This window comes from Hippoglossus stenolepis, chromosome 17 (assembly GCF_022539355.2).
Source record: "Hippoglossus stenolepis isolate QCI-W04-F060 chromosome 17, HSTE1.2, whole genome shotgun sequence".
NCBI classification, from domain to species: domain Eukaryota; kingdom Metazoa; phylum Chordata; class Actinopteri; order Pleuronectiformes; family Pleuronectidae; genus Hippoglossus; species Hippoglossus stenolepis.
In genome coordinates, this window is record NC_061499.1 from 14,982,488 (window position 1) to 14,998,223 (window position 15,736).

Consider the following 15,736-nt stretch of genomic DNA (forward strand, 5'->3'; position numbering starts at 1 on the left):
AGATTAAGATATATTACATTTCAGACCAGCAAACACGTCCCGGCTTAATTTCCCCTTCTTTCTCTTTTGATCCCTCTTTCTTTCTTTTAATACCGCAGCCCAATTGTGATCCTAAACTACAAGGCCATCTCACGAATGATCAGCGTGTAGAAGAGGAACCCCGCTGTGCGAGTGATGTGTCCTCAAAGGTGAGAGTGAGACAGTCGCTATCATCTCTATCGGCTGCATCAAGTGTCTGGGCTCTCAAGGGACCACAATGACTCAGCCTTCAGGACCAAGGGCACATGTGTGACGGCTGATTCATGTGCGGACCTACGTCACTGCAAATACTCTTTAGTGTAAAAATAATCGGACTGTTTCATTCTGCCAGGGATTTAGTGGAGACGAGCGAACAGTGCATCGCTCCACTGGTATCAGCACATCGGCGTTTGATACAACAAAAGCAGGCTGATTTGCATTGGAAAGAAGGGGTGTTATCGGACGCCCTTGGGTGATGCTGTCACGTTAAATTACCAATCAAGACGGCTGGATTTTCAAAGTGAAGGCTGCGTATGTGTCGTGGTTCATGCCCTTATTTTGAAGTTGCTATGTGAAAAAAAAAAAAGAGAAGGATGCAGACAGAGAACAGGGAAGTGTTGTGGTTGAGCAGTGACCCAGATCAGACTGTGACATCCCCGTCCACCCAGGGGACACTCAGGGACAAGATGTTCTGCTGTTACTGCAGCACGGCCAAACTGCAAGCAAGGGTTCACCTTTAAAAGTCAGTTTGTCTTCTATTTGTCTTTATATCTTTTTTTTCATCACAAACACAAGCACAAGTGATGTGTTGAGATAATGTCACTAATACGGTAAATGCAAAAATATAAAGAATAATCACAATAATTATATGAAGATGGTGTTATCAAATGAAATGTTTTCTTTCCTTTCCATTTCGGTCTGGTTTGCAAATGTTAAAGCTTCATTCCACATCTCAGTGGCAGTTAAGCAGTTAGCGTGAAGCAGTTAAGGTGAAAAAGCACATTCTGATGCAGAGTTCAGATTACACAACTTTGAAAGACATTGGATCACTCAACAGTTCACGCTACCCGACTTGGCTTTGTGTGAGCTTGAGCTTGAGTCGTGAGTTTGTATAACCAGGTAAAACCAGGTTGAAAAAACATTTGATCACGACACACACCCAACATTTTTTTACTTTATTTTTTAGCGTACTACTAAATTAATTACTTTAGTACTTCACACAAAGGAAACATGCAAAAGTCCTGCGCTTTGATTGACTGTAGTTACTGCAGATTATTTGTATTATATATTTAGCCTGCTTGAAATGTATAGTCATGGCGGCCTTTCATTCAAGAGTTCACACATTGGGGATCCAATACCGATTTGGCTCCGATCTTGCTTTTGTTGCCAACTTCTGAAAGTCGTCTGCGAGGGAAAAATCGGGCTAAAAAATTTCGGTCACTCCGACATAACACATCCCGAATAAACCATAAAGCATCTGCTCTCTTTCAGTTAAAAGGGTTTAGTCGACGACAGGTTCCATTAGTCAGTATGGTAGCCTGCTTTAAAGGACCTGTTGGATTTTTCATTTCACTCCTAGAGAACCTCTTCAAGAGCAATGTGTGTGTGTGTATGCGTACAGCCACACACACACACATCCAATAACACAAGCAGATGTAATGCAGTGACTTGGCATTGAAGAGCTGTGTGTACTTGTCCTCCCTGCCCTGCTTTTACAATCTAATTGCCGTATAGCCAGTGTCCTCTACAACCGACCACCGAGTGCGTTGTGCTGTTGGCCAATTGATTTCACGTGTTCCTTTTCCTCCTAAGCCTCTCCCCCTCTCATCCCTCCCTTTTCCTATTAATCCATCTCAGCTAATTACTGTGATTGATTAATCGAGTGCTGTGACGTCCCTCACGGTCATGTAAAGCTTAAAGGCACGAGAATGTTGCAGGAAACAGGGGATGTTGCAAGGCGCTGAAAAACAGTTTCCACGCGGCCATTATTCTCTTTTGATCACGCCATTATAAATAAACCTCTGAAGCGAGCCATTCTTCATTAGGTTAGCAGCACTTGAACCAGGAAGTGAATCAAGGGATCAAAGCAAACAGCGGGATGAAGCATCAGCGGAACCGGGACAACAACCCTTTTCATAAAAGTGATAGATGATGAAAGATGCCGGGAACAGGAGATTAATTGGGGTTTTGAGTGTGTTGACCCTTGAGACTTTCAGTTTGAACAGTTCCACATGTCATATCCTGACATGATTAATCAAATTACATAAGACAGAAGACACTGTTTAGTAAAGGAGATAAACAGACCCTGTGATCCAATGTCCTAAAGGGCAGATATAAGAGTACGGGGGATTATAGATACAGAGAAAAACAGTGAAAACACTTGGATAAGAGGATATTTCACAAACAATACTATTTTATACAGCCACAAATATGAGATTTGCAAATCTGATATGGAAGATGTCACAAGATGACACTTTTAGCTTGAGAAACGGTGCATCTCAGGAAAAGCCGTTAGAAGAACCCGGGCGCCAATGTGCGGAGCTTCAAATGTGTCTCTGTGTACAAATCAAAAGCTATTAGTGCATCTGTGGGACTGTTAAAAAGCGACAGATTGGATCCCAGTGGTGCAGTGCTTAGTAAACACAACTAAAGAGACACCCAGTCAGCGCACACTGATCTGGCCCATTACCTCTAACCTCTGCATGTTCTCTGGTCTCAGTGGGATCGCGGGTGAGGTAACACATGGCTAGACACAGTCACATCCCCATCCAGGCTGCCTGCCTCGGGGGAGCTGGTTTATGGGTAACACCAAATATCGCAGAGTAAATTGCCACGCCTGCTGTTTCTTACCACAACACAGACAATCAGGGACAATTAACGATAATTAATCATCAAGACGAGGATGAATCTGTGGTGTGTAATTTTGACATTGTAACCACAAAACGGCCACACCAAGGTTGATACAACACGTGGGTTAAGATTTGACCCGTTTCTGCTAACCTTGCTCTCTGCACTCCAAATCCCCTTTTCCGTCTCCCGCTCTTAGCTTGAGCAATGTGACAGAGCGAGTAACAAAGTGCGGAGTGCTGCGGTGAGCCAATCTGCGGCACAGCACCAGGTGTTGGAGATAATGTTCCGCCGGAGCATTCCTTGGCGGGTGGTGCAGAGTTCATCATGGCTGCAGTTTTTGATCGATGGCACGTTGCAGAATGAGTCCTCAACCGAGTGCTGTTGTTAATAAATCCTGACTCAGACAAACATACTTTGAGGGGGCATGGCGGCGAGAGTGGCAGCGACAGCTATCGATCGGCTGGTCGGGCACAGGCCAATAAGCCAAACTATGGTTTTGGATGAATAAAGCTGACAAAGCAGGAAAAGAAAGTGGTGAAGAATGAGAGAAGCATCCAAGAAGACAGCAGAGCTGATATTTTGAAGTATTGGTCAAAATAAAGTTAAAATGGCTAAACTTGTTGTTTTATCGATCAGTATCTGATATTCAGGTGGAGTAAACAAATTCATTCCTCAGGTTAAATCATTACTTATTCCAACATATAGGCTATATACGTATGAATGTGTATAAATATATACACTGTTTATCTGTTTGGCAGGAAATCCAACGTACTGTGTGACTAATAACACCACAAATGAATCAATGAACCTATAGATTAAATGGAATATTAAATCATATATGGGCCCAAATAAAAAATTTACAATGGTGCAAAAAGCTCTACTGTATGTTCCCATTGAAATTTTTATTTTTATTTAATTCTGTTTAACTTCCATACATCTGAAGTATTGATTATACAACAAATGGTGACTCCTCAGGTTCTGCTAAAGGTCTGAAAGCTGCATCATGCTTAAGTCATGGATTCTGGAGAGTCAGAGAGAGAAGGACGAGAATCTGGATGCAGCGAGATACAACACGATCGGGGGGCTCCTCTGCTGTGTTGTCTTTGACGTGATGATCTGTGACGTGCGTCAGGGCTCCACCAACATCCCTCACATCAGCCGTGAAACATTTCCATCTCGACCCAAAGTTTATCTCTCCCGTGAGCCCGCTGCATTGTGAAGTTGGGAGAAGTGCAGTTGTGAGCTTTTAGACATGGCACATCATCCCCATCGCAGCAGACATGCAATGTTAGGGGAATACACGGGTCCTCCGTGACTGTTTGTGAATCCACAAATCAAAAGCAAATCTCCTGACATGCTCTGCACGAACACCTTAGGGGTGCGTCTCCGGAATCAGGGAAGACTTTGCCGAATTCAGCGCACGCTATTCATACTCCGTAGTTTGCTTTTGTTTTGGGATGGATTGCATGTTGGTTTTATGATGAGAGCACCACTTACAGTAAATGACTTCAGAATGTATAATGAAGGACTATAGACTTTCATTAGACAATCAGATCAAACTACCCACTCAGATGCTTTATGACGCCCATCGAGCTGGGAGGGGGGGAGAGAGAGAGGGGGGCGAGAGAGAGCCTCCGAAAGAGGAAGAGAGTGAGAAGGAGAGAATTGCCAGAGTCAGAGCCTCCTGGACGTGACCCGACTAGTGATGTTGCAGTGAATTACCGGTAAAGCTGCAGAGCGAAACGCTTCCTTTACTCCGCCAGTCTGAGTTGTGAGAAACAGGCCACAGCATAAGAAATGAATACAAAATAAAAAAAAAATGAATTCAGCATTCAGGCAGAGGATATGCGCTCACTCAACTATCACACAGTAACTGTTTGCAAAACACATCGATGCTAAGTTTCCTCTGCCGATGCCCTGTATTCACAATAACCGCCTTAGTGGCTGAACATACATTAAATGATGTTTTCGAGCGGGTGGATGGGTGGGTAACCGCCGATTGTTGTGCTGCCAGGAACATATTTGTCATAGGATGTGTTTCATAATGGGAAAAGTGTATGATTGGCAGCCAATAGCTCATCGTTGAGTCCCGCTGGGAGAGAGTATGGAATGAATGTGTTAACCCCCCCCCATGGTGAACAGCTGTGATACATACATATGCACACAAATCTGGAAACGGGTCATCTAAGGCAAACTGAAAGTGATTTTAAGCTGCAGTCAAACCCAAACTTGGATCTCATGAGGCAAAATTGTAAAAGAAAAAAACTAAATAAACTAAAAACTAGACCAGACTCTTTGAAAACACAAAAACAAAAGTTGAGGCATTTATCTCCACAAAAAAATGAAACCTACTCATAGTGCTGTTACTCCCATCGGAAGCGAGAGAAAACAGCCCCTGGACTTAAAAAGCTGTTCCGAAGACAATTGGCTCACTCTCAGGTGAGTCAACCCAACAGCCAATCAATATATATCCAGTGTTCTGTACTCTGCTCCAACAACTCTTTATCTCTTTGTCTCTCTCTCTCTCTCTCTCACACACACACACACACCCACCCTCCATGGTTTGGGACAAGATGACACGTATCAGCGCAGCAGAGATAATCTATATGTTTGCCAAGTGTCAGTATCTCGGGTCCGGTGGGTGTGCGGTTAAAAGAGAGAGGGGAGCGGATTGGAAACTACCTACAGAGATCACAGATCATTGGATTCTCAGATCTCCAGAACATGAAGAAATAAGTTGCATTTTACCCAGCGGAGCTTTCTGTTGTCAGCGATAGATGCATGGAAGAACAAAACAAAAATAAAAAAAAAGATGAGGAAAAGGAAAACACTCACAGGAAATAGAGTTAGAGGAAAAAAGTTACTGGAATGAAAAGCGAAGACACAAGTTTTAGTTTTTGGAACACTTTCTGTAAAATGGTGCGATCACTGAACTGTGACATGGAATTTTTTTTAGAACAGAACGCAGTTTTTTCGTTTCATTTTTTTGTTTCAACCAAGGGAGTAATGCCAATATTCAGAGTGCTTTCAACTACAGACTCCGACACTTTATACTTTCTATTTGCAGTATCCAAGGTGCTGCGGGAGTTGCTTTCATCATCTCGAGGGAGTACTGCTGGTGGATGAAAATGCATGACGGGGCTGTGCAAAAACAATTCTGCGCCAAAGAAAATTACAAGTCAAATAGCTGTGAGTTCCACTTAGCAGCAAGCAGGCGAATGAGCATCTGGCAATTGGTGAGCGTCGGGCGTTATTTACATTGCCTCAAAGTGGATGGTGATGGGAGAAGAAAATCAATGTGGATGCAAACAGTGTAATCGCAGAGTAATATGTTCCCCTGGGCGAGCCGCGCCGAAGACGTCCTGTCAGGGTAATGCAGAGTGGAGGTGGAATTCAGTCGCTGTTTTCACCGGCTCATCCCACTGCCACATTCAATACGCATGCACATCTCCGTTCCTGAAGCCGGCCTGCGAGCCTGTCTTTTTCCCCGCTGCCTTCTCAGAATGCCAACGCTGCAGGGCCGCCAATCAAATCGCCGGATGGCACGGTAAACAAGAGCCCAAGTGAGCGAGATCAGGTTCACTTATGCAAAGGGGTGATGCTGGTGATGGTGATTGATGGTGTTTATTCTGGTTCTTTTTCCTCCCGCTCAAAGCACGGACGCAGACACAGCAGGTGTGTATGTGAAGCCCGCTTTCTCTCGAGCTGTTGCGGATCGATCAGCGAAGCGTGGCTTTGACCCTGACCCTTGGCCCCCCTTCTTCTACCGGACCAGTCAACCTGTCTGTCAGGTATCAATCAATACTACACCTAGAACTCCCCACAGATTGATGTAAGGGTAACCAGTGGGATGGTGGGATGCTAGCAAGAAGCCAGGTAGAAGTCACATGCATTCTCTGATAAAAACTCATGCACAGCACTTCCATGTACAATCAAGTTTTAAGAAAATTATTTGAATGTAAAGTCAAAGTCACATTTAACAGCAAACCTGAAAAGAAGAAATTCTATAAACTCAACCATGACTGTTCATAAAGATGGATGACATGACTGCTCACCAAAAGTGAAGCCAAGGCTTTGGTGGCTGGCTGCAGCATGGGGCATAAATCCTGCCTCCTCCATGTTATTGGTTAGATTTTGACCAAAATAAAAAATATATATAAGTACAAATATTTTTTTTTTTTTTCCTCAAAGACGGTTTCTTTTATTTTTGATAGTTCAAGAAGTCCGAGTTAAGTTTTCTCCTGACAGCTTGGTTTTTATTGGCTGTTTGATGTTATAAACATGGGGTCACACATCACAATTGACAGCTTAGACTGACTTGTGATTGGTCGAATGCGTCGACAGGACCTCGCTGCCAAGGTTCTATTCAATGATACCTACTGCGCAGACTCTGACTCCAAATGTGCAAAATGGTGCCGTTTGTATTCGGAATATTTTAGCTTAATTTCTGGATAGTGGGAGGAAACAGCGATGCGTCCTCCCTCTTCATTTACAATCTATGGTAAAACTGTGAGACCAGTCCAATTATATGTCGAGAGAAGGAGGGAGAGCACGATCCTCCAGCTCCACAGTGGGGAGGGCTCACAGCCGTTCACAGAGAGGATGTGAGCTTTAGGTCAGCACCATCATCAGCGCTCCACCTGACCTCTCTAATTATCCACCGGTTGGAGAGCCGTAAACCCTCCACCCCATCTATGCAATTCTCCACTTTCATGTCCATCCTCTTTTCCAAAGGTCCTGCCCTCCTCTCCGCTCCTCTCCTCGGGTGCCGTGCTCTTTCTCGCTGTTTGAACCCTGTCGTCCCCGTTCGTCCATCCCAACTGCTCCGGGCTCGCTCCAAAATTATGGATACGCAGCTACTTAAACGCTTCAGAAGTAAAGTGACTGAGTTGAAAAAGGGCTGGTGAGTTTTTTTATGTTTTGGGACGAGATGTTTTTTTTTTATTCAAACTTCATGCTGGTGAAACTCAAGCCAGCATGACTGGAGAGAAATGAAACAATAGAGGCAAGCCAGCACGTCTGCACCGTGCCCTCTGTCCCCTGTGTTGCCATTTCCTTGCAATGTGCATGATCAACTGTGACTTGTGCTCCACGACTCTTGCCAATAGCCCTTCTCCCTTCCTTCAAGCCACCCCCGCAGTTCCCTCGATCTCTAAAACAGTGCAACCTCCCCGCAGGTGTGCTGCCATAGGCGCCCCCCGGCATCACTCAACACAAAAAATGACGGCGCCTTCTGAGATCCGGGCGTCCCGCAAGACAACAGAGAGCAAATCAAAGTGTGGGACAAGAAGCTGATGACATTGTAAAACATGCAAGAGAAGCGCAGTCAAGCTGCCGTCTGTGAGACGCCCGACCTTCAGTCAGCCGTGCAGACATTCAAAGAGACTTTAATACCAGACTACAAAGCACGATTCTCAGTCAATCAATCAAGTTCTCCTGGGGAAGTGTCATTGCCTTAACCGCGGAGTGAATGAGTGAAAGTGACACAAGTTTCCGTGAGTCACTGGGATATGTCTCCTCACCTGTTCTTTCTGAGCCTGTTTGCTGTATCAACAGTTCTCCATCCCTCTTCCTTCCACCCCCCTCTCTCTCTCTCTCTAGGTCTATGTGCATTTCAAGTGTTTAATAGCTCTGCCAGTGCTCTGGCTTGTCCCTTCCAGCCGACTGCCTGTGGCCGGAAACTAAACCTGCAATTTATTCACTTTTTAATCCAGGACAAAGAAAGTGCACTGGATTCTCCTAGTGCACGTGTGCGTTCATCCCAATATTACCCCATGTGCGTTAAATGAGTGGAGGAGTTGTGGCAAGGCATTGTGTGGAAGAGTGCGTCTGTTGTGTGCAAGTTTTGATGAGTGCCAGGACAAATATATCAGTGTGGCTGAAAGTGTGAATACTTATTTCCATTTGGGCCCATATGGGTTCCACAGTCTGCAAGAGAGAGAGAGAGTATTTGTAAGTGTGTGTGTGTGATTGTGGGTAAAACGACACTATGTGGCTGGCGGTGGTAATCGAGCTCACTAATTACTTCCTGAGCTGAGAGAGTTGTCAGAGAGAGGAGGAGCTGCCACAGATGGCGAGAGACCCGCCAGGACATCCGAGCTCTTCATCATTAGAGGCGAGCATGTGTGTCTGTGTGCGACTGAGTAATTGACGGAATGAGTGAATGACCAAGATTGAGTGTTCAAATTCAACTGAGAACAAACCACAGACAACATGATACAAACAGCTTTGAACATAATCTGATGACCCTGATGTTAGGATCTATTCTTATTCCTCTTCTGTTCCCCACAGAGAGCAATAGTCGAGAGGAAGTCACCCTGCTTTCCACTTGACACACCCAGCCCCCACCGACATATTCCAACCACCTCATTCCCTCGTGTGTGAAAGTGCCTGTGGGCAGGTGGAACACCAGTGGACTCCCCTTCCCCTTCACGTCCCCAGCACAGTTCACACTCCAGACCAAATGCTGCAGGCAGAAAACTCACCACTGCGAGGAGCCGTCTGTGCCGCTGACCTCCAGCAGGTCATAATCGTCCTCCAGCTGAAAGTCGGAGAACACCAGGGCGATGGTGTCCCCCGGCTCCGCCAGCACCGTCCAGGTACAGTCGGCGTTGTTGTTGTACTCGGCGGGGTAATTGGGAGTGGTGATCACCCCGCTCTGGCCTCGCAGCGTGCCCCCGCACCCATCATCCGCTGCAAGAGAACGGAGGAGAGAGGAAGGATTACCAAAAGAGGGAAAACCAATATAATCAAAGACGTGTGATGCAGAGGTAATTGAAGGTGTGCAGAAATATGGAAAGAGTGAGGGTGATAATTCGGCAAATAAACACAAACGCTTTTGTAACAGCTCAAGTTTGACCCAAGAAACGGTCAAAGTGAAGTCTTTTGTCTCTGGTCTGGTCTACTCCTGTGTTAAAGAGACCAAGAGGTGTTTCATTTCAGCCATGAAACCTAACACAAGACAGCGGGCAAACCCCATTTAAGCCGAGTGCTTGGAGTTGCATTGCACAACCTTTTGAAACGTTACAAAAGACCCACAACACGATGCTCTCTTAATGCAACACGAGAGCCGCAGAGTGAAAGAAAGACGTGACGTTATAAAACCACTAATGTATTATGCAACATTTCATTTAATCCTGTATTTTACAGAATTGCCATGTTAAAACGCATTAGTATAAAGTGTCAAAAAGGATATTCTATATGGACACATGTCAATTAAGAAAAATGATGATTAAAGCTGATTAAACCCCTTCGAGAACACTGTCTGGGCAGAGATGCTCCTGACTGATAACACTGACACGGACAAAATGATTCAGCAAGAAAAGTCAAACCAAAGTGTGTCACAGAGACTAAACTTAGAGGGAACTTTATCAGGGGAAGTTTTGCCAGGAACCTTGTTTGCTTTCTAGCATGAAATAATAAATAGGAATATTTTTTTTTCCAGCTACAAATTATGTTTGTTTTTTTGGGTTATTGCTCAACTGCATATTTACAAGATCCGGAATTGGAAATTCTTGCAAGACAATGACTTGCAGCGTATTGTTCCTATGTCTGAAATCTTCGCCACGGGCCACCCACGCGATTTTTTAAAATGCTCCACGGTGCATTTACAGTCAGCAGGGAGCGGGGGAAGGATGCGTGACGCAACCCAATGCAACATGGAGGGAGGTGATTAAGTTCTGATTAATTCATATTTTTTGTTAATCAAAGCAACTCTTCCCTCCTCGAGACCATTTTCAGCAGAACATTAAATAATGAAGCGTGCATTTAATGTCGTGCCAGGATGATTCTCCTGCCCAGTTTCTGATATGTTCATTATGGCTTTTTTTTTTTACAAAATCGCATCATGTGATCTGTGGACTGCGATTCCTCTGGTGGCAATGCAGACTTGATCACCACAGGATGTGCTAATAAACAGAAGGGACCCGTCCAAGTAAGTTTTGAATGACACCCCCTGAATGTGTGTGTGTGTGTGATGTGGGATTCATTAGTGGCCAGCTAGTGGGGTGTTTCAAAGAGGGGGGGGGGGAGGAGCTCAGGGCGCCGGCCCTGTCTATCATCCATCCTACCTGTCACCACGGCAACCCCCCTGAGGGAGGCCGAGGGAGTGTACGGACGAGCGGGAACCTGTGAGGTGTGAACTTGAATATGAGGAAACCACAACAGAAGGGCGAGGAGACCGGGGGGTGAGGAGGATGACAGGTGACAAGCGGGGATGGAGCGAGAGGGAAGGTGCAGAGGGAGGTCGGACAATGGAGAGAGAGAGGGAGATGGCGAGAGGGGTGACAGGTGATCGTTGCAGTGGGAGTGACAGGAAGTGGAAGGCAGACAGAAGAAAGGATGAGGAAGTGCATTGGTATTCTACACCAGACAGTTTCTTCACACTTGAAGGGAGGTATCTGACTCTCCTAACTCTACCCTTCACCTTGACTCACTCCTCCGCTCTCTGCATTTTGTGCCGGCGGCCGGCCGATGCGAGATCCCCACCCCAAAGGAAAACTAACAATGGCTATAGCATTGACCATATGAAACCAGAAAGGACTACTGACCCCTTCATTCTGTGAGGGTTCTTCCCTCAGTCAGTTGTCGATGCTGAACAGTGCATAGTTTTTTTGGGGATGTCATTGTTTTCCATTTAGAGCAAGGAGCCACACGTTCCTTCGATTGTCATGGTAACCAAGTTATGGAAGCTAGAAAGTCATTAACTGTACTATGCATGGAACAAATATTGTGTTCTTCACTCAGTCAAACAGATCAATGTGTATTTCTGTGTCAGTGCAAGGGGCCATTTTGATTCCTTTGAGTGTCATGGTAACCAAGTTAAGGGGAAAACACGAGCAATGCATGTAACGTATAAAATCATTCACATTCATGCATTGCAAAATAACTCATGTTCTTCAGTCAGTTACATATATTAAGAAGCGTTCCACTCATGAAGAGGACGTGGTGTATTCGGATGCTGGCACAGTGTATGGAGCCTCTTCAAATTCTCTGAGTGTCATGAGAAACAAGTTAGGGTTAATGCATGCAAGGCTATAAAATCTGATATATGTTTACTCGGCATTAAAACAAATGCATGTTCTTCAGTCAGTTGCATATATTAAGAGGCGTTCTACGGTTGAAGAGTACGCAGTTCATCTGTAGGATGTCAGTGTAAGGAGCCACTTCGATTCCAGTGTCATGGGTACTAAGTTATGGGTAATGCTCGCAAGCTATAAAATCATTCATGTTTGCTATGCATTGAATAGAAAATTGCAGGTTTTTTCAGTCAGTTGTAGATATTGTAGATAGTTATTATCTATGGCCTGGCAGTGCTGGCACACAGGCCTTCTCCTCGGTCCAGAATCGTGAATGTGCCAAAATGTTCTCCAATGCTCCCAAAGAAGAAGGCTGTTCTGCTCTTTTATAAAAAGGGGTTTAGGGACAATGACAATACACTTATGCGTTATGAAAGAGCACTCAGGTGTATATGTTGATTTTCATAGGGCGCTGCCAGACCTCATTTGACCGCAGGCACGACTGACAGTTTAAAAAAAACGTATTGGCACGTAATCTGTGGTTTAATCTGTGGTTGTTTGTTTGTTTTTAGTATCACACAGAAACTGCTGACCTGATTTCCAAGAAGATTTTGCGGATCGGTGGGTCATGACCCATGAAAGAACCCATTTAAGTTTAGTTTGGATCCAGATCAGAGGGCAGATCCAGGAATTTCTTCCACTTTCTTTAGCATTCTTTTCTTTTTTCAATATTTTCCTTGATTTCTGAGTGTATAATTTAAGAAACTTGACAAACAACTGATATTTATGAGTGTGTACAATTTGGTGCAGATCCAATTATATTACATTACGTGGTATAATCACATCCTCAAGTGTATGAGCATTTTTCTTTCCAGGCAGGAGCCAAAGTGGGCAAAGAGAAGGAGAATGAAACATCTTGAGTTTGGGGCGTGAAAAGCAAATACTCAGTGATTTATGGTGAAAACACGGAGGCAAGAACGATGACAGAGCTCTTGAAAGTTTTCGTGCATGGAAGGTAGGAAATTGGGTTGAATGAGATGACGAAATGCACACATAATGATTTCACATTTGGCTGTAGAGTGCAGGCATGTGCACATGTCAGCATGCGATTGGGTGGGAGGGGAGTGTGCTGGCACATGTTGCCCAGCCATGTGTGCTCCTATGTGCGCTTCCTGACTCCCAGCCTTGTTGCAGATGGCACTGTGTCTCAGCGCTCCGCTCAGCAGGCACACTGACACAAACCATTGGCCACACGGACACGCACACACACACACACACACAGACACACACAAAGACAGCAAACGGACATACCCTGACATGCAAACGTGCATGGGTGTGCCGCTCATGCTTTTAATTATGCACAAATTCACTTTCACACAAAGTGAAATCCTGTGAATGAGACACAATGATATCACCTTTGCCTACACTGAACTGTTTTCCCAAGCTATGTCATGTTGAGTCAGACAACACACACTGGCAGGTGTCGCTGCCGCAGGGGTGCTCGCTAACGGTGAGGGGAGGACAACTGGCACGAGCACCTGACTGTGGGCGACCACATGCGGTCCTGTCATGGTAAATAAGATATCAGTGTAACCGCAGAAGACCTTGTTGGGTCATACGATGGCAACTGTAAATAAATGGGCGTGCATGCTATAGGATGTTTTATCAATTGTGAATCAAAGACTATAAATGGGTTGACTGGTCTTCATTTCAAAATCAACATCAGTGTTGCATTTACATTATAGATTTTTTGATGGTTTCCAGAGGCGACGGATGCAATGTCATATTGACTTTCATGTTCCAGTTAAGAGATCTTTATAACCCCTTAGCACATAATCAGCTAAGGTATGTACTGCATTTTATATGTGGTTTCACATACGTAAGTCATACATTGTACTTCGCAGAATTATGTTTGACAATGTAATTCTTGCTACTTGTATGAAAAGGCAACAAGTGATGTCACATTTGTTTGATCCAAAAATGACGCAGGCAAGTCGAAATGATGTGAAACTGAGAGTGAAAAAGATGAAGTTAATTCATGTTATATTTTCTATAGGAGGAATGTCTAGTGACAAAAAATATTAGTTTTGAATAGGTCACCTATAAAAGGTGGGACATTTGCATAAAAAAGCAAACAAATCTATGTCTCATTTCGAGTTTGATTGTAATGATTAAGATAATACTTTAAACTTATGAACTTGAAATGAATAAGGGTCAAAACTGTATTTAAACTTGTTCAGGGCCCCCAAATATACAGGGCCGGCCCCTGATTCTGATTCTGCTGTTGGTTTACCCAGACTTTACAGCTGATGGAAAAAATAAATTCAACTAAAGTTTGACTGTTTTTTTGTGATATTTATCCATTTTAACATATCATTAGACTCAGATTTTATGTAATATTTATCAGACTACGTTTGCTCATCGGTGGGATATCTCTGAGCTGACTGACAATTCTTGGGCTTATAAATATGTTTCTTCCAATCCATTTACAGTGAGTGCAATTACAATGTTGACCTTGTGGGCCAAAATATTCCAAGATTAAGCCTTGAATCTTGTTATAACAGTTTTATGACAGTTTTCCAGTGACTCTCTTGCCTACCTCTGCAGTAGGGGAGGGGGAAATCCCAGGCAGCAGTACCGGCTGAGGTGGCAAGGCAGGAGAGGGTGGTGTGACCTTCCAGCACGAAGCCCGGGCTGCAGCTGTAGCGGATTTTGTCCCCGATGTTGAACGTGGACCCCTGCTGGTGGCCATTGAATAGCTGTCCAGGATTACCACACGTGTAGCTGGGCAAAGCTGAGAAGAGAGAAGGGGGAGTGAGAGGGAAGGGGAAGGACAGTTAATGAGACAATTTGTGGTTGGGTCTGTGGTACTGCGTCACGTTAGTGCTGACAAGAGCCGGAAGATGAGGGAAAAGTACAGAAAGCATCTGGTGACACATAACTACACATACATTATTGTATTTATATCTCAGTGAGGGCACTAATCAGTGTAATGCATTCACTAGCCCCTTACTTTGATCTTAACCATCACAAATAAACCCGTATATACCCTTATCCCAACCTCAGCCTAAACCTAATTCTAACCTTAATCCTAAAAGCAAATCTTAATCCTCAAACAGGCTTTTGAAAAAGTGAGGATTGGCGAAAAAGTCCCCACTCTGTAAGGTCAATGCAGAAAATGGTCCTCACAAATATATAAGTACACACACACACACACACCGACACACACCCCTCACACACACACACACAAGCCATCTGCTCACCACATACAGTCCAGACCATAACTATTTGGGCCCTTTTTGTTCTTCAGCCTCTCTCCGCTTCAGCACATTCAATTTAAATTAAAACAAGGTACACTACATTAAAATATGAGCCAATTCTCAGGGTTTCATTTGAGTATGTTTGCATTAATATTGTATAACTGTGTGAGATGGAGCTCTATTAACACACTGCCCAAATAGCGGGACTTCTCATGCCATCGGATGTTTGGCTACTGAATGTTGCATGGGCAGCTGTGCGTCGACTGCTCACTTGAAACCCTCAGTCAACAGGTGACCATGCAAATGAAGTGCACGTTGGAACGGTAGAAACTGACAACCAGGTATATCTATGAGCAGAAGTCTTGTGGATAGCAGAAATTAATGGAGAAAAAGAAAAAGCCTTTTTAAGACTTCACACAATGTCTAGAATACTCTCCAGACATGTTATTTTATTATCGGTCAAAAGCCGACTTAATGAGCCTAACCTCCGAAGACTTGTCAAAAGATGTGTAACTCTTGATAAGACAAAATAAAATGATGGGAAAATCTCCTGACCCAAAGCCATCTCAGGAACATGGCGATGGTTCTGAC

At 44.3% G+C, this 15,736-nt stretch overlaps 1 protein-coding gene across 1 annotated transcript in view; it reads right to left on the reverse strand.

The window, feature by feature from the left end:
- csmd2 (CUB and Sushi multiple domains 2) overlaps positions 1-15,736 on the reverse strand; it is a 247,752-nt gene that overhangs the window by 158,121 nt on the left and 73,895 nt on the right. Inside the window, exons 5-6 of the mRNA XM_047344263.1 lie at positions 14,485-14,644; positions 9,354-9,561 (exon numbers count right to left, since the gene is read on the reverse strand). Coding sequence (XP_047200219.1) covers positions 9,354-9,561; positions 14,485-14,644 — 368 coding nt within the window. The remainder of the gene's footprint in view (positions 1-9,353; positions 9,562-14,484; positions 14,645-15,736) is intronic.